Source organism: Poecilia mexicana, unplaced genomic scaffold (assembly GCF_051168715.1).
Source record: "Poecilia mexicana isolate PSO_F unplaced genomic scaffold, ASM5116871v1 scaffold_6, whole genome shotgun sequence".
Classification (NCBI taxonomy): domain Eukaryota; kingdom Metazoa; phylum Chordata; class Actinopteri; order Cyprinodontiformes; family Poeciliidae; genus Poecilia; species Poecilia mexicana.
This window is the reverse complement of record NW_028263375.1, coordinates 9,285,855-9,304,303: the sequence shown is the minus strand read 5'-3', so window position 1 is coordinate 9,304,303 and position 18,449 is coordinate 9,285,855. Positions and strand designations below refer to the sequence as shown.

The window sequence follows — 18,449 nt, the reverse complement described above, 5'->3', positions numbered from 1 at the left end:
GGACAACAACTTAAAAGTAAGCTATGCTCCACCGTTAGCATCAGTGCTTACTTCCGCAAACACCGCGCATGCTCTATGACGTTTTGTGCTCTCTACTGCGCATGCGTCACACTTTCTGGTAGGTTGCAGCTCACACGAGATCGCATACAAGCCATGTATATATGAAAATGTGAACGACCACGCCAAAAAATCCGACTTGACATAAATTCAGAATTGGCTCACTTCAGGCAGTAGTGTAGTTATAATGCAATATGGTTAAATTCAAGCTTTTCTCATCATTCAGAGCACTCTTACACTTCGTTGGGGTTTAAATGATTAATCGTGATTAATCAATCATTGACGTAGTCAACTAAGTTAGTGATTAATCGTTAGCCAAAGTATACAGACTCAAAAAAGGGCAATTTGCTAAAAAAAAAAAAAAATTAAGCAAAATCCTATAAATACATTTTATATTTAAGATAAAAACGCCTTTGTTTGTGAATATCTTGTAGTCAAAACTCCTCAGCCAAAAATTGTACTCAACAAGAAAGTAGTAGTACTATTTCACTTTTATTCAAGTAGAAGTAAAAAGTAGCCATCCAAGAAATTACTCAAGAGTAAAAAAGTATTTGATAAAAAAGTCTACTCAAGCACTGAGTAACTGATCAAATTATCAATCATTTAATATAAAAAAAAACATAATTAGATGGACCAAAATATGAAGCTAAGTGGAAATTTAGGCATTTTAAAAATGAAAATGACAATAATTTATGTTAGTAACAAAATCAGGCCAAAGAAATGTTTCCAAAGCAGTTTCTGTCGATGTAAAACGTACGAAACTTGAACAAAAACTGCAGGTGTGTGTTTGTGTCTGGTGAATTTTTGGATAAAACATGTTTTTCATCCAGTGGGCAGAAAATCCAGAAATTTTACTGAAGCGTAGCGATACTTCATAATAAAACTACTCAAGTAAAAAGTACAGCATAGTAAAAATATTCCTAAAAGTAAACATAACTAGTTACTACCCAACTCTAGTCACAAACTTAATTTTGATGGATGGTTGATTCCCATTCGTCTGGTTGTCATGGCAGCAGAAAGAGGGAGTATAAAGGAAGTATTAGTGATGCTTTAGTCCTCCTGTGCTCTGCAGGCGGTGCTGCAGGAAGTTGGAGCCGTAGGGTGCGGGGACGTGGGTGGGGGATGGAGGTTTATGGTTGTCCTGTAGTGACGATTCACTGACATCTGGAGCAGAACAGAGAGAGATGTAGCGGAGGTATTATGAGCTGGGAAATCCCCACCCACCGCAGACAAGTGATTCTCTTCAAGTCGCTTCACAGATGAGAGCAGCACTGTCCTGTGATGGGGACGGGGAACATGTGGAGGGTTTTATGGAAGCATTTCAGGAAAATGACTGAGGAGTTGAAATAACCAGAATTTCTTTTTCTTTATTTTAGTTTTCTATTGTTGTGCCTTTGTTGTGTCAAACAATGGATTTAACTCATTTTCTAAAACTGACAGCTTTAAGAGTCATTTTAAATACTTAATTTTTTTTAACATGATCTTTGGACTTTTACCTGTGGATGTTTTTAAAAAAGGCTCTGACCTAAACGTTTCGGTGCCATGCCGTACCATGATGAAGAGTACCCGGGTCAGCCCCTGTGGCAGTCTGTGCTGCTTTTCTGCTGCAAGGGCATGATCGAAGGGATCATGGTGGTCCTCTTCTTCTGGCTCCTGGTGCAAGTCCTCTTCACCAAACAACTAGAAGGTATGCTTTTAAAGTTTTAGGGTGCAAATATTTATCTAAATTACACGATAAGGCTAAAAAAAACAAAAAAACACCTGAATCTCGCTTTGAGATAAATTTTTTGCAGTTTGTCAGAATTACTTCTGCTTTATTTTCTCCCAGAAGTGACGGTTGTGGTTCACGGTTGTTGTTGTTTTTTTTCATCTGGGTCGGACACTTTTGCAGAAACATTATCCGTTCTGGGAGTGCATTAGGCACCTGTTCAGCAAAGGATTATACACAAAATCTGGTTATCCTGGTTTTAATCTGGACCAGTCACAGATTCACAGATTCAGCTCTAACTGTTTGCTTGTGACCAAAGTCAGGGAATCAACAAATTATTGGCTGGATGTGAAAATAATTCAGCCTCAATATGTGTATGTGTTGGAAAACAATTTCAATGTTTATTTAAATATCCCTGCTGTCCTTTGGAATCCTAATGTTCATCAAAGTGATAGAGGTGTATTTTTGGTCAGACATCCTGAAAGCCAACGCTGCAAAAACACTAAATCTTGCCAAGTATTTTTGGTTTCTTTTGTAGTGCAAATATATTAGTACACTTAAAAGAAGACAAAAACTAAATTATAAGTACCTTTTCAGCACAAGATAAGAGCTTGTTTTAAGTATAAAATTCCTTAATATCGGTGAAAAAGTGCTAGTTCCACTGACAGATTACTTCACTTCAAACATGGAAAAATGTCTTGTTAAAAGTGAAATAATCTACCAGTGGAACAAGTAGTTTTTCATCAATGTTGTGTACTTAAATCAACTGTCTATCTTGCTAAAGTTACTTTTAAGTTTGTTTTGTCTCATTTCAAGTGTACTAAGAAATTGGCACTAGAAACTAGACCAAAAATACTTCTTATATTTTGTGTTTTTTCCAGTGTAGAACTAAAAGAGGATTTACTTTGATTTCACTTTGACCTGAAAGCTGGAAGACCAAACCTTCTAACAAAGCTCGTCTTTCTTATTCCTGCAGTTCATCTTCAGGTTCTTCTTCTGGTTGGGCTGATCGTGTTTTGTCTGTCTCTGCTGCTGGGATGTTTTATGTGCTGGAAAAACAGTGACATCTGGACAACAATCCCTAAATCATTTACCTCAACTCAGACTTCTGCTGAAACTTCCACCTCAGCGCACGAAATACGTCTCCCAAGAGAGGCTTCTGGACCCCGGCTGGTGTTGGGCGGAGAAACGCCGGAATATCCGTCCACGTTTACCAGCCCGGCTCTTTCCGAGAGTGAACGTTCACCTCGTGTATTTTCTGACCGAACCCAACCCGACAGCGATGAAGATGAGCAGACTGCATCTCGTTTTTCCCTGCGTCGCTTCAGCTCCCCACTGCAAACAGCTCCGCTGTACAAACCCATTCACCCGAGCCGAGCTTCCCTGCCATCGCTACCCAAACTGGGAACGCTGACCAGAACATGCAAGGCCATGCAGAGGCGCTGCACGGTGGCTGGAGATTACAGAGCGTCCAGTGAACGCAGCAAACTAATCAGGATCGGTAATAACTCACATTTAATTCCCCTGGCTCCGCTGAGCTACGGCTCCAGCGCTTCCCGCAACAAACCTTTCCTCCATTTCACTGCGGCCTTTTCTCCGGACCAACAAACACTGACAGTCACCGTGTTAAACCTAACTGGGAGACCTCAGAGCCTGGAGGACGTGACTGTCCTCGGCAGTCTCCCACCTTTGCACGCCTGTCCGACTCGGAGCAGCTTCAGCCCCGAGTCCAACAGCCTGGTGCTGATTCTGAAGGTGAGCTCTCTGGACGAGCTCAAAACCTGTGAACTGAGACTAAATCTGTTTGCCACTGAAGCCGTCGCTTTAGGAGGCGTGGTGGTGAGATGTGGAGAAAGAGACTGGAGATCAGAGAATCCGCTGCACTTTGTGAAAGAACTCATCAATGTTGAAAATGTACCTGTGAGCGTGCTTTAACTTCTACGCACTGCAAAAACACAACATCTTACCAGGTATTTTTGGTTTAGTTTCTAGTGCAAATACCGTACTTGAAATAAGAGCAAACTAACTTATACGTTTAAAAAGGTTCTCATTATCACTTAAAATGTCTTGTTCCATTTGCAGATTATTTCACTTATAGCCAATTCCTTTTTAATAAATATTAAACCTACAGAGTGCAACTTTATTTTTATTTTCATTTTTTACAAAATATATATGACTGTCCTAACAGTATCAAATAGATCATCTGTGAAAAAAATCAAGTTCATACACCTTCTCCCAGAGCTACTTTTGCCATCTGAAGAGATGCACAGCTCCCTGTCAAAAATAACCAATCAGAGACAGGAGGAGGGTCTTAGCGCTGGCAATCAGCTTGTGCTAATTTTGGAGAAGCAACTTAACTTTCCAGGTACACTATCTATCCGGTGCCATTGGTGGCTATGCTAACTAGTCTTAACATTGTTAGTAGACGAGGGTGATTGACAGCACTAAAACCCTCCTCCTGGCTCTGATTGGCTGTTTCTGATGGAACAGTGTATTTCTAGATTACAGCAAGTCCATAAGGAGAAAGCAGAGAGCTCAATTCTTTTCAAAGGTTATTTTTTCATATCATAACATAAGGGAACATAAGGGTACTTTTAACAAATGTGTAAAAAAAATTATAAAAGCTACATTGCTGCTTAAAGAAATAGACTTAAAACAAGCTATTAAATGTTTCTCAAAAGTTACTTGTAAATTATTTTTTGTTTTATTTCCAATATATCAAGATATTTGTACTATATCCAGACCAAAACACTTAAGATTTTGTGTTTTTGCAGTGTTACATGGAATAGTGTTGTACTGATAAACAGTGTGATAACAATACAAATTGCTACAAATGTATATTGGTAAGAACAGTTTGAACAGTTAGCAAGTACCACCATTGTACCGTCCTATGAACAATAGATGTAAATCTCCTTCAAAAGACTGTACATGTACAGAGACCAATGAAGACTCACTCACTTCAGCATGCAGAATGCTTGGAGTTGCCTCAACTGCTTGAACTAGTTTCTAGTAAATTCAGCTGGGATCTATGAGTAGACGGACAGTCAGGTACAGATTGAAGTCTGAAAAAGTGTTTTTTTATTTAACCCAAACCACAAACTTGGGTAAATATAGAAAATGACAAAATTGAGCCCATAAAAGAGGTCAAGTCACCGAACTCTACTCAAACTGACAAGAACACTAACTCAAACAAACAAACCTACATAAATGAGACAAAGGGGAAACTTAAATACTGGCTGACCGGCCCACAAACACATAACAAGGGGAGAACAGGCAAAAACCTAACTGAAGCCAAGATAAGAAAATCCCACTTACCCTCCCTCCTCTCCCGGACCCGCTCTATTAGAACCACGTTCCCCAGTGCTGACAACCTGGACATGATCAGACATCAGCACCAGCAGGTAAACCAGCTTGGCGTTCCTTTATTTGGACAGAACAAAGTGCACTTAGAAACATAAATCCTCTAACTGCATGTGGGAATAACTTTTGATTTTTATGGGCAGAAGTAAAGTAATTCCCAATGTTTGTGTTTCATGTTCAGGGGATTAGGTAAAGTCTTGCAGAAGCTAAATGCAACAGATCATCCCTTTCTGTAATGCCATTGTGGTTTAATCCTTCACCATTTTCAATCCTTAGGAAAACGCTCCAGTCTAGAACAAAATCTGATCGAGATAATCTTTGTGAGACTGCATAAGCAACATCTTTACTGCAGAGAAATCCAGCCTGCATACAAAACAATTGGATTTTATAGACACTTGTGTTGTATAATATGGTGACGTTTACATACATTCATCCTGTGCATGAAAGAAACACAAAAGTTGAGTATACAGGTTTACGTTACTTTGATATTTTCTTTACATGGAGAAAATTACATAGACTCAAAATATGCACAAAACATCATCAATAAGTCTTCAATAAGGTTCTGCTACGGGTCTGTTTGACCAATTTTCTTATTAGAAATATTGGACTTAATTTAAATTGGTTGGTTTTCTGCCGCATGGTATTTAAATTTCCATTTCAGAACCTCAGTGATGGTTTTCCAAAACCATTTATGGTGAACATTTGGGATGATTGTCCAGGTTTCAACCATCTGAGCCATTTTCCATTAGCCATGAAGGGAAAATGGTTAAAAAGTTCAAGAATTATCTTGTTTCTTGTTGATATCTTTTTTTCTTCATTTTACTACTTTAACATTGAATGTGTGTAGGTCATGTGTTGATGTTCTTATAAGCCTCTTAGCTCAAACTACTCTAACATGCATGTTGATGTTTTATGGGCTACCGGATATATAAAATGAAGTATCTTAAATAGAAAAAAGACAAACTCATATCTTTTGATGGCCAAGCCAGTTTACCATCAACATGAATTGGAAGCTTTCCAACCAAGAAAAAACTCCAAGCCTGACACCTGGAAGCGTGACTAAAATTTGCAGGCAGCGCTACAACATAATAGTTTGGATCAAAGCATGTTGTAGGAATGACCCAGTCAAAGTTCAGACCTAAATCAATTTGGGAATTTGTGGCACGACTTGAAAATGTTCACAGATGTTCCCCATCGAACCCGACTCAGTTTGAGCTTTTTGCACAGAGGAGCAGACAGAAAATGTGTTGCTGTGCAGGAAGTAAAATACCCATAAAGACTCACAGCTGTAATTGGCTCCACATATAATTTATTCATGACGGTTTAATGCAAATGAACACCAGACTTTTTAGATTTTGTGAAAATGTTTTTCTTCCACTGCATATTTATTCGACCCTTTGAAAGTTTGGAGTTTCAACGCCATAAAGTGTGAATATTTTTGCAAGGCACAAACATCTACAGTCTGATCTGTAGATAAGCCTGTAAAATTAAACTGACTGAACATTTACATAACAGTCTTTAAAATGTATGTAAGTGTATGTAAGTATTTGGGGAAGTGACGAGCACAAAGCTGGGTGGTGCTTTCGAAAATATAAATAAAAAATATACATTCAGTTTGATTATAGAGTTCAATGCTGCTTGTTTTTTCCAGATACTGAAAATTATCTAAGCTACAGTTTTTCCTCTTCTTCATCTTCATCTGGATTGCAAACATCTGCAGTCTGATCCAGAAATGCTCCATCAGGTTGATGGTGTTCCTCCACCGCAGGTCACCTTTCCCCCTACAGACCATCAATTTCTGCAGTTTGCAGTCAGAGCGGTGAGACTTTAACACTTTTTAAACAGAAAAAAAGAGGAAAAAATAAAACAGTTAATATTCAAATGTGATCAATGTAATAGAAAAGGACAATAAAATGAGTGAACAAAATTAACAAAATGAGAAAAATATCAAACATTAGAAATTAAGATGGGAATCTTAAACAAAAGCTCCAGTTCCCAAACGATTTGCAAATTTTGCTGGATAATAATTATCGCGATAAACAATAATATTGAGGCTATTTTCAAGTAATATATTGATAACGGCATAATAATGCAAATTCTTCCTCTCAAAAATCAATAAGCCAGTAGAGATCACTTCACACTGAAGCTGGAAGATATTTGAAATATAAAAAATAAAACACAACAGACCAAAATAATAAATAAAAAACAAAAAGAAACACAACCATAACTTTAAATAAAATGGATGATAATGTCTCTAAACTAATTTTGTCCTTCAAAAATATTAAGCATAAGAATGGAAATTATTTATCTTATTTTAATTTATCATGAGATTAACTGATTGCTTATTGCTACAGGATCAGTTGCAGCCAAAGCAGGAGTTAGGTTGTAACTGAGTGGATAATATTTTGTCATGTTTTATTTCTAATTAGTTGCAAATTACTGATGTGTTCTCAGGATTTAACAGATGTGGTGATTCACACAAATGCAGCTTTTCTGTGTCTGGATGTTAAAGACTCTCAGCCGTATTTAAGCTAAACTTAAATATCTACTCAGTTGTTTCTGCCTTTCCTTCCCTAGCATAACCAAAGTTATTTGGAAGTATTTTTAAAACCACTTTAAGGTTTTTAGCTTTATAAACAAACTGTAACAGGTTTTCATAAGGCTGCTCACCCAGGGGTGCCTTTCTTTTTGGGGCTTAACAAGCATTTGGGAATTTAAATAAGAGAAACATTGACATATTTTAATGTCCAGTCAATTGAGATTATAAACACTGAAAAAAGATGGCTGCACATCAAGTTTAGTGATAAACTAAAAGGCTTTTTAATAGTTTTCAAAGGAATCTGTAATATTTTAATGTTTGTTACTTAGATTGGTGAAACCTGACCTGGATAATTTTACACTTAAAGGAAATTCAGTATTGTGACAACACAGAAATGCCACTTTTGATACGTATTTTGGCTCAAGGTCTAAAATAAATTGGCGAAAAGGGGGAGGTTATAATATATAGACAGGCTAAATTTCACCATAAATTCTCTACATTGATGTTTTGATTATGTCTACGTGAAAATGTTAAAATCTGGACTTTTAGTTAAAATAAACTTTTCTTCATTCTGCACTCTTCTCAATCAGTCTAATAATAGTAATAATAATAATAATCTAGTAATACATCTAATTATCTATTACTACAATATGCAGGCAGGATTCATGCTGAGGCTGATTCCTCTTACGTTTTGAATCAGATTTGCACCAGCTAAGCGGTTATTTAGCAAAACCAGAGGAGAAAGAGTCTTTTTATTTTTCAGATTGTTGCTAAAACATGGAGTTTAAGGAGTTGGACATACAAACCTTCATCCCCTCCCCTCGTACTGGATGCAGTTTAATTAAAGTAGAAGCTGGGATTAGCTGTGTCTGCACATATGTGGACATATAGGTAATGAAATGAGACACTCTCTTTATTGGATGAGATTATGTGTGGACCATGATTACTCACACATTTCAGCAGACAGAAAACTATTGCGTATTTTTATGGTTGAGGGAAAGTTGGACTTAAATCTATGTTTAAATCTGCAGTGTGAAGGTTTTACCTCAGTGTGGGCTTCCTGTTTTACATCCCCTTCATCCACTCCTGACCAGTCACCGTTCTCCTCATCCTCCTCCAACACCGGCATCAAAGCCGAGCCAGGCTGCCAACTTCTCCTGTCTGCTGCAGCCTGAAAACACCAACAAACAAAAAACTGGATTTGTTTGCATATCTCAGCCCTGATAAGTTGGATTTCCTGTTTTCTTCTCACCCTAACAACCAGAGATGTGGGAGTCCAGTCCTGAGTTGAGGAGGATCCACTTTGAGCGACTGATTGTGTATCAGCTAATCTTCCTGCCTCCTTTCCTTCTCGCTCCTTAAACAACCTCTTTAACTACAATCAACGAGATGTAGGAGTTTAAATTCATTATTTATTCATAAATGTATGACTTATTTGACATATAAACATCTTGATCTGGTGGCATTCCCTAAAAATCTAAATATATGATTGATCAATTAAAAATTGGCAGCTCATTTACTTTTAGGTGACCAGATCCAGGTTGCGTGAACCATGAAAACCAAATTTTGTTTACAGGAAATATTAGCATTAAGTTGATCCAGTGGTGGTACCTTTGTATTGCATAAAAAAATCCAGAAAAGTTTTTGACTAGATTGTGAATTAAAAGTGTTGCTACTTGCCCCACCCGTTACCTAGCAACCCAGTGGAATGCCGCCTGTTACCTAGCAACCCAAAGTGTAAACGTTGAGTTAGGGGGCGTGGCCAGCAGCAGCTTATTTAGATTTAAAGTGACAGCAGGCCCTAAAACACCTCAAAGTGGGCAGAACTGACCAGACTAAAATGTCAATGTCTAAGAATGATTTTGTTCAAAAGATGTGATGAACATGTTTTGTATCGCCCATTGAACTATTCTAATCTGTTCAGTGAAGCATATTAGGTCACCCTTATTTTAAATCCATCACTAGGAAAATGTTTCTTATGTCCAAATTGGACAAACAGAAATTAAAATCGTCTCGGTCTACCTGCTCAGTGACCTTTCTTCTCTGCTGCTCCACCTCTTGGTCAACAATGCAGATGGTTTTATTCTTCTTGTCTTCAATCCATGAAGTCTCATTTTTACCCTGCAGAAAAGATACTTGTCATTGACATATATTTTAGTATATAAAATATTTTGCGCACTGGAAGAGAAGAGTATGTTCTTGTAGACATTCCAGCCTTGTTAAGATTAGGGATACCTGTACATGATAAACTGGTTTGAGCAACAAATCCCTAATCTATGGATCCAGGATTCTGGTTGGGTTGTGGCAGTGTGTGGAGTGTTCTGTACAAAATTAAAGTTTATTAGTCTTATTATTATGCCATACTTATTATGTTAGTTGAAAATAGTATCAAAATGACAATGTTTTGGTTTCTGGGACAATTTATCATCCAGTAAAATTTCTTATTGTGACAGGCCTTTATAAAAATCTGCAGAGCAGAGTGTTATTTTGTTTGTCAAAGAAAAAACCGTAATAATCAGTAAAATATTCACCCCACTGTGGGAAACCTTCTGCCTCTGGTTGGTATGTTTGTGGAGGGCTGGAGGATTCAGCTGCTGCGTCTCATCCGACTTTTCCCTCCACTCTGAAATCACACACAAGGTTTTAGCTTTAAATCCCTGCTGGGGAAATCCCTCGATTATTACTATTATTATTATTCTTTACTTGCACCTTCCTTTAAAAGCAAAAGCTCCTACCGTCTTGCTGCTCGTGCATTGAGGCAGGGTTTGACACATCCACCTGAACTCCTCCACAGTTTTGACAAACTTCAGGCGCCTTTTTCATGAGCTTTCACAACAAAGCGGAGAAAGAAAAGAGACAGTCCAACCTTTTAGCCTGAAGTCAATTCCCTGTGGTTTAAACCGGGAGAAGGTTTTTGTACCTTGAGTTCAAGAGCAGAAATCCTAATTTGAGCCTCAGCTCGTTCCATCTCTCTCAGCCGTTCCATAGTCCTCAAATCATGCTCTCTAACACAGAAAAAAAAAAGAAAACATCATTTTAGGAACATTTTTTGATTGTTTTTCTGACACTAGTCCTCACCTCTCACTCACTTCCCTTTCTGTTTCTGAAACTTTTTGCTTCAGCCTCTGAACCTCGCCACTTTTCGCCCACAGCTGAGGATCATGTATGCTCAGGTTAACATTTACGGTAAATTTCTTAACACTTTAACATTAAATGTGTGTTTGTGTTACCTGGGGAGATTTATTTATGCTGCATGTGGAGTCTAGTGTTAAAGAGGATTCTGAAAGGCTGAAAAACAATGAAAGGTCAAATCACAGAGGTTATATTCTGAGTATTTTTCCAACCCTGCTTTCTGTGGAAATCTGATTAAAATCCACTCACTCTGTCTGTGTGTCTTTGTGAAGAGTCTGCACCAAATCACTACCTGCAAACAGAAGCTCAGTGCGCTTTACTGCCCCCTTGTGTTCAAAGAATACAAAACTTTTTTATCTTAACCTTTTTTGTCTTGGGTTTGTTAAAGTTAATGAAGACGGTTAATTGCAGCCTCATTGAGAATATTTACTCTTATTATAAAACAACAAAATGCATCTTTACCTGTTTCCTGTTCAGACCTCAGCAAAGACTCAGATTCTCTCTGGAAGATTAAAAGGAGATGACCTCATTATTTTTAACAATCGTAGGCTTACTTCTAAACTTTTTGTTCTGGTCTGATCAGTGAAAATTTTCAAAAAGAAATTGGGGAACCAACTCTGTTCTGTTCCCATTTCAGTAAGACTTTCACAGAAATCCTGTTACTATTCCTGCTGCAGTAACACAAGTTACACAGTTAAACACTTTTTTATTGATTTTTTAAAAGGGGATTATGATGCAAAATTCACTTTTCCCCATTTTTACACTTCCATTTGGATCTCACTTGCTTCTGAAAACAGCCCAAGTGTTTTAAGAAAATCTACCCAGGTGTTTTTTGGCGTGTCTGGAAAATTAGCTAGCAGATAAAAAAAAAGAAGAAAAAAAAAAAGAATACCGGATTATTGAATTACGCTGCATCGTTACCTAGCAACCCCAGTCCAGCCCGTCACCTAGCAACCAGAGCAGTGCTCCAGTACATTTGGTCAGCGGGTTTTACTGCTGTTTGCACTACAAGAACACAAAATCTTACTAAGTATTTTGGATTGTTTCTATTGCAAATCTTAGAAAACTTGTTTTAAGTAAATAATTTCTTAATATTGATGAAAAAGTACGAGTTCCATTGGCAGATAAATTTACTTGTAACAAGGGAAAAATGTCTTGTTACAAGTGAAATAATCTGCTGATGGAACAAGCACTTGTTTGTCAATATTAAGGAATTATTTACTTAAAACAAGATTCTATGTCTAGCTGAAAAGTTACTTTTAAGTTAAGATATTTGGACTAGACACTGGACCAAAAATACTTGATAAGATTTTATGTTTTTGCAGTGTGTGCTGTTTTGTTGTTGAATTACCATCCAGAAACCAATTGTTGCATTATTGTTGGTTGTGCTGGAGGCTCGACTAATGCTTTTCAATAATATACGGTTCCATAATTCTGCATCTGTTTGCAGCTGTTTTCTCACTATTGACTGGATACTGCATGTAATATATTTTTAGTTTTGTGACCTGATAATTAAGCTCAAGTTCTCCAATCAAAATATTTCTAATGCAGAATGTGAAGACATACGACATTTAGTTAGGAAACCTGAAGTTTGTGTTCACATCTGAGCAACTTGAAATAGTAAATGTCTTGAAACCATAAACATATCAAAGCACATGAAAGAGTTGTAAATGTGTTGCTTCCTTACTGTATCAATGGTGCAGTTTCTCTTGAGTTCTTCTAACTCGTCTTGTGTGGACTGAAGGCTCAAAGCAACATTTTGCCATTTTTCTGTCCAGTGTGAGGCCAGATCTTCTAGTTCTTTGATGCACAGGAGTCTCATTTCGTCCTTTTTTTGATACGTTTTCTCATGCATTTGCAGCATTTTTTCCTTCTCTTTGAGCTTTCCTTCCAAACAGACACACTCATTCCGCAGTTTCTGATTTTCCAGGTCCAAATCATCTGTAGATGTCCTGTGAAATATATATTTTGGTTATAACTGTGTTAACTTGCAGAGTTAATATTGAACCTTCAGATACCGTTGAGTTCACCTGTTTACCATCTCACCTGCGCTGGTTGATGTTTCCCGTCGATCCGTTTAATGCATCATGTCCGTTTAATGCATCCTGACTGTTTCTTTCAGTCAGGAGATTCTCCTTTTCTCTGATCTGATCTGTGATCTGTCTTAAGTTTATGTTTCTCTCCTCGTTTAGCTCCTGCAGCTGACGTTGTGACTCAGCCAGATGTTTCTTCATCACTTCCAGTTCTTGTCTCAATTGTTCATTTACCTGCTCCAAAGACACAACACACATAGTTTAGTTAAGAACTCAAATAAATTAACAAAACAACTAAAATCTCTCTGAGAACCTCTAAGTTCTCCTTCTTTGGATTAGTGACGATGTTGTGCATCTCAGAGCCGTGTGGTTCTTTTGTGGTTCTGTTAAGCTGCTGCTCTGGGTTTTCTTTATCCTATATAAGAACAAAAGTTAAAGATGATGGTTAGAAATGATGCACAAGGCATTTAAATACAAATGAACAACACACCTTTAAGATTTCTAGTTGTGGAGAAAAGATATTCAGCTCCAGGAAAAAAAATAAGTGTTCTCTATGCTGTCAATCATGCTCTAGTATGCACAGCTAAATGTGCTAATGGTGGAGAAACAGGAAAACTGTTTATCCCCTGTCATTGGTGGCTATGCTAACTAGCGTTAGCATTTGAGGCTGACTATGTTGTAGTAAACAAGAGGTGATCTATTTTTTTCATTGATTATCTGTCTTGTATGCTTTTATGTAAAAAACATATATTTTAAATAAATGTGAGGCTTGAGCATGTACATTTCAGATTCAGGCTGTTCATTCTCACAGAGAAATTGTATAAAATAGCAACTTAACCTGAAAAGAGATTTTGCTGTTTTCTTCTCCGAGATGGTTTTGCACCTCAGAACGACCCGGTTTGACGTCACTGACTCTCTTTTCCATCTCCTCCATTTGATTAATCAGCATCTTCTGCGTCTGCATTGTCAACAAAAATAAATGACAAATAAAAAAATCTGGAATCAGATAAAAACTGATAGTAACAACAATATTCTATAGCAGAGGCAACAAATTCAATTTCTTTCTGGGCCAAATCAAGATCATCAATGCTCTTGAAGGGCCGGTTATGCCAGAAAATATTGATAAAACCTGTTCACAAACTGTTAAAATGTCAATGAATTCTTAAAATTAAGTAATATTACTGAACAACTTTTCAGTCCCTCCAGGATTTTGTGGTACTTTTTGTGATCTTTGCAATAAAAATCAAAGTGTTTCTGGCACTAATTTGGAAATATTTGAGCTTATTTATGACTGCAAATGTGACTTTTTATTATTTGCTGTATAGATCATGGACTATATTCTGACATCACTAAAGACTGAGGCAGCTGTTTAGCACAAGAAACACAGTTTTTGACATTTTTCGAGAGAAACCTGCAATAAACTCCCAATTATTAGCACAAAAAAGTGCGGGGATTTGTTGATTTTGTGTGAATTTCCGCAATAATTCTCAAGAAACTGGAGGGACTGATTGATATAATTCAGCAGTAAACAGATAAAAACTGCATTGATTTGATTGAAAACATAATATTTAAGCACACTTAGTGTTTAGTCTAGAACATGAGGGCCACATAAAAAGCTATGGCGGGCCGGATTTGGCCCACGCGCCTTTAGTTTGACACAAGTGCTCTATATGATTGTTTTCAGGCTGTATTTGTTTGATACCTCAACAGAAGTCTGGAGATCCTGGAGTGCTTTGTTTCGTTCTTCTTGGAGAGTTGCTACTCTCGCCTCAGCTTCTCTCAGAGCCTCCCTCAGCTTGTCCACCTCTGTCAGATCCTTCTTCTCCTGTATTCAAACCAGAATTTACATGCAGTAAAAAGCAGAAACAGACATTTTCAACATATGAAGGTCAAACACCTGTTTCTTTATGTCCCCTGGAGTCTTTGGTTTGCTGTGTGAAGCTGCCAGACGAGACGTCAGCTGATCCTCGCTTACATTCACCAGAGAAGACCTCAGGTGCAGCAGCTCATTTTCCAGTTTCCGGACTCTTAAAAAGATTTTTTTTATTAATTCTCATCAAAGCTGCAGTATATAACTTTTATTTTAAAAAAAAGTTTTTTTTACATTTTGTTAAAACTCTCACTGTGTTCTGATATGTTCCTACTCTTTGCATTTCTACACAAATAAACGAAAACAACCAATCAGAGCCAGCAGGAGGGCTTTAGTTCTGTCAATCATCCTCATGTAAACGCTGCTCAGACCCTCTCTGCTATGCTGCATCGCCATCCAGATAATGGAGTCTGTCATGAATGTTCAGGTTAGTTAGCATGCCCACCTAATAAAGAGTTTTCCTGGAATGGTAACTTGTTTTTCCACCATTACATTCTTTCAGGGTTGATTGACAGCGCTAAGACCCGCCTCCTGGCTCTGATTGGTTGTTCTGGACCAGAAGCAGTGCAAACATTAATAGTAGCTCAGGGAGGACATTTATTTTTTACAGATTGTCAGAATTTTTTACAGAATATGTAAAAAACAGATTTTTGTAGAAGTTTAATTTTTATTTACTTTTCTTGGAGATCTCGGCACTGTTGACTTCGCTCAAACAATTCATCCTGACTGAAAGCATCCATCGTTTTAGACAGCAGCTGTGTGACACAGGAGTACATGTTAATATTTACTAAATCATGCAAGTAAAAAGAAATAATTAAAATTTATTAACTTGTATTTGACCTTCTGTTCCAGGTTGAGCATCTGAGCCATCGTTTTGTTGTGGCCCAGAGTAACTTCTCTGGTCCCAAGCCGGTCCAGCTTAGTGTTCAGCTGCTCATGAGCGTCATGGAGCCACGGCAAAACTTCTGCTTGTCTGAAGCTCCTTTCACCTCGACCAGTCCACATTTCTGCTCCAAATGATGAGAGGGACCTTGTAGGACTCTCAGGCTCCAGATGGTACATCGACCGCCACCTCCTTAGACCCGGATCGCAACGTCTGAAGGCACCAGCACTGCAACATGAGCAGAAACACAAAACTCATCCAAAGTTACCCAACTTACTTAAGAATCACCGCTGTACTGCAAAAACACAAAATCTTACCAAGTATTTTGGTCTAGTTTCTAGTGCAAATATCTTACTACAAATGAAATGAGACTAAACTAACTTACATGAGACTTTTAGCAAGATGTAGGAGCTTCTTTTAAGTCAGTAATGCCTTAATATTGATGAAAAAACACTAGTTCCATTGGTAAATTATTTCTCTTATGAGAAAAATGACATGATACAAGTGAAATAATCTTTTCGTAAAGGTTTCATTGTTAGACTGTAAAAAAATAACCAGGTGTGCATGAGGAGGCTGCAGTTATCACTTTAAGACCATAAGAACGGCCCAGTTACCTGGAGCTGGCTCTTGACGTAAACCCTGACCCACACCACGAGGAAGACTAAAAAGAAAAAAGAACACTTTTTGTTTTTTATATTTCTTTTCTTTTCTTTGTGAAATGAAGAACATTTACATTTAGGTCTTACCTGGGCTGTAAAGTCAGATCTGGAGTTCCACATGTCCATGAGTAAAAAGTAAACTAGTGTTGAAATATGGACAAAACGTCCTGCAGCGTCCTCCGAGGTTTAAGTTGTCAGTCCGAAATGGCTCAGCGGTCTGCCTAGAGGACAAACTTTCACACAAAGCTGTTATCTGGAGGTGGGCATCTATTACTGGACCATGTCTGCTGATATTTCCACTGTTTACGTGACAGGAAACACATCGTCACAGCTACTGGACTCATCCACAAACCCTTCTGTCATGACACGTTTTTAATCATACATATTATTACATATGTCATCCAAAAAGCTGATTTCTGAAAAATTTAACAGTCCTAGCTAAAAGAACAATTTCTCTAATGTAGGGTTGTCTAAAGTGCGGCTCTGGGGCCATTTGTGGCCTTGGGCTAATTTTTTGAGGCCCCAACTGCAATTCAAAAGTAACACAAATTTGCACCATCAAGCACAAGTGGTTGATGCAGATAGAGTTTTTATTTATAATCAGAGTAAAATTATTACTGATATAATTTTCTTACAATGGAAACTGTTAATTAGAACATAAATGTGTCTTTTTGTGACCAAGCTTTTACAATAAGTAGAATCATGTTTATTCTGACTTTCATTTCGCTCCACACAAATCAACTATTTTTTTATTATTTTTATTTTTTATTAAACTTAGCCAATATATGGCAATCTTTTTTGAAAGAAAGAGACCCAAATCTTACTCTTATTGCTGAAAATAAATTTGTTTAATCGAGTGCAAAAGAAACTGAAAACTAGATGCTTTTCTTCTAATATAGCAAACGTGCAACATCTCTTCTAAGGTTTGGATCTACAATGAATATCATCCATTTTGGATAAAATAAAATTGGATTACTTTATTTGCTTTATTTTATTTTTTTTCTTTTTGGCCCTTTTTGTGGACACAAAATGTTTGGACACCCTGCTCTAATGGAATCTTACTTCAGAAATCCTCTCCTGTTCTCTATCAGAGCCAACCTGCTTCATTTGTTTTCCTTGCATAGCTCTGAGATTGTCTGTAAAGCAGGGAGTATCCATGATGACCTCAGTTCATAAAAAGCAGCTGGATGACAGAGTGATGCTCCCCACTCCCTAGATATTCTCCTCATGATCTCATTTAACCTCAGTCAGATGTTTACTGACATTTCTAAAACACCAACCTCAGCTTTCTTATTATTAAATATTCTCTACAGTAAATTTGGCACAACAAGAAGGAAAACTGTCTCTTGCTCTTTTGTTTTTTTAAGGCTTTATTCTTTAATGTTAAGGTTTGTGATAAATTGTTTCTAAGGATGGAGATTTTCTTCAGCTTAGTGTGAAATGTTGCATCCTGGTGACTAAATCTAAAGTTGTTTCTTGGATACGTAAGTGAGGCCAGAATACAGAAGTACTGCTCTTTTATTAGAACATATGATACATTGAGCCAATTTGTATTTGACAAATACTTTATAAAATAACATATAAAAAACCCACAAACAAGCCAAGAAAAAAAAAACAACAACAACAAGCAAACAAGCAGACCATTCTCTCCGACATAAGGTCATAATCAGTAAATTAGGGAATGCATTTGAGGCTTGAGTCAGATTGAAAGTATTTTTATGGGGAAAATAACAATTATCTTTACACAAATATTAAACATTATTTTATTTAAACCCACAATTATGTATAAAAAAGTTTTTATTGGTCTGTTCTTATTGGTCGTAATTCGTCTATGTAATGTGTTTCCCCTTAATAAACCGAATTTCAGTCGAAATCTGAACGTATATCCAGTGGGAAGTTTCTTATAATATTTGAAAATTTATATTCTCAGAATATTCCTATTCTATCTGACTGACTGTAATTTGGCAAAATTTAGAAAACTCCTCCAAACAATTAACATTCTCCTTTAATGCAGCATTCTTTGATAATTGAATGTTCAGTTTAAGGTCAAAAGCGTTAAATATAATTCGTCAACAGAGCTTAATCTATTTTACTGTAATCAGGAAACCAAATCGAAATGTAAATAAACCGGCCTTGATAATCTATGTATAATCAGTTTAGTTAATCATTGCTCGAATGCATCCATAGATCAACGTACATATTATAGAA

At 37.1% G+C, this 18,449-nt stretch overlaps 2 protein-coding genes across 2 annotated transcripts; one reads left to right on the top strand and one right to left on the bottom strand.

The window, feature by feature from the left end:
• The first annotated feature begins 1,448 nt into the window (after positions 1-1,448).
• Positions 1,449-3,895, top strand: syt18b (synaptotagmin XVIIIb). The gene is made up of 2 exons (XM_014973468.2): positions 1,449-1,744; positions 2,742-3,895. The coding sequence occupies exons 1-2, from the start codon at positions 1,600-1,602 to the stop codon at positions 3,698-3,700; spliced, it is 1,104 nt and encodes a 367-aa protein (XP_014828954.2). The 5' UTR covers positions 1,449-1,599; the 3' UTR covers positions 3,701-3,895.
• Positions 3,896-6,416: 2,521 nt separating this feature from the next.
• LOC106907655 (uncharacterized) lies at positions 6,417-16,592 on the bottom strand. The gene is made up of 21 exons (XM_014973466.2): positions 16,329-16,592; positions 16,197-16,243; positions 15,540-15,810; positions 15,375-15,454; positions 14,727-14,856; positions 14,532-14,654; positions 13,668-13,787; positions 13,143-13,244; positions 12,843-13,063; positions 12,484-12,748; positions 11,259-11,298; positions 11,046-11,088; positions 10,895-10,952; positions 10,743-10,816; positions 10,585-10,669; positions 10,400-10,490; positions 10,196-10,287; positions 9,687-9,785; positions 8,917-9,039; positions 8,710-8,835; positions 6,417-6,958 (listed from the first exon to the last, which is right to left on the bottom strand). Exons 1-21 carry the CDS (start codon positions 16,365-16,367, stop codon positions 6,953-6,955), a joined length of 2,235 nt encoding a protein of 744 aa, XP_014828952.2. The 5' UTR covers positions 16,368-16,592; the 3' UTR covers positions 6,417-6,952.
• Positions 16,593-18,449: the final 1,857 nt, after the last annotated feature.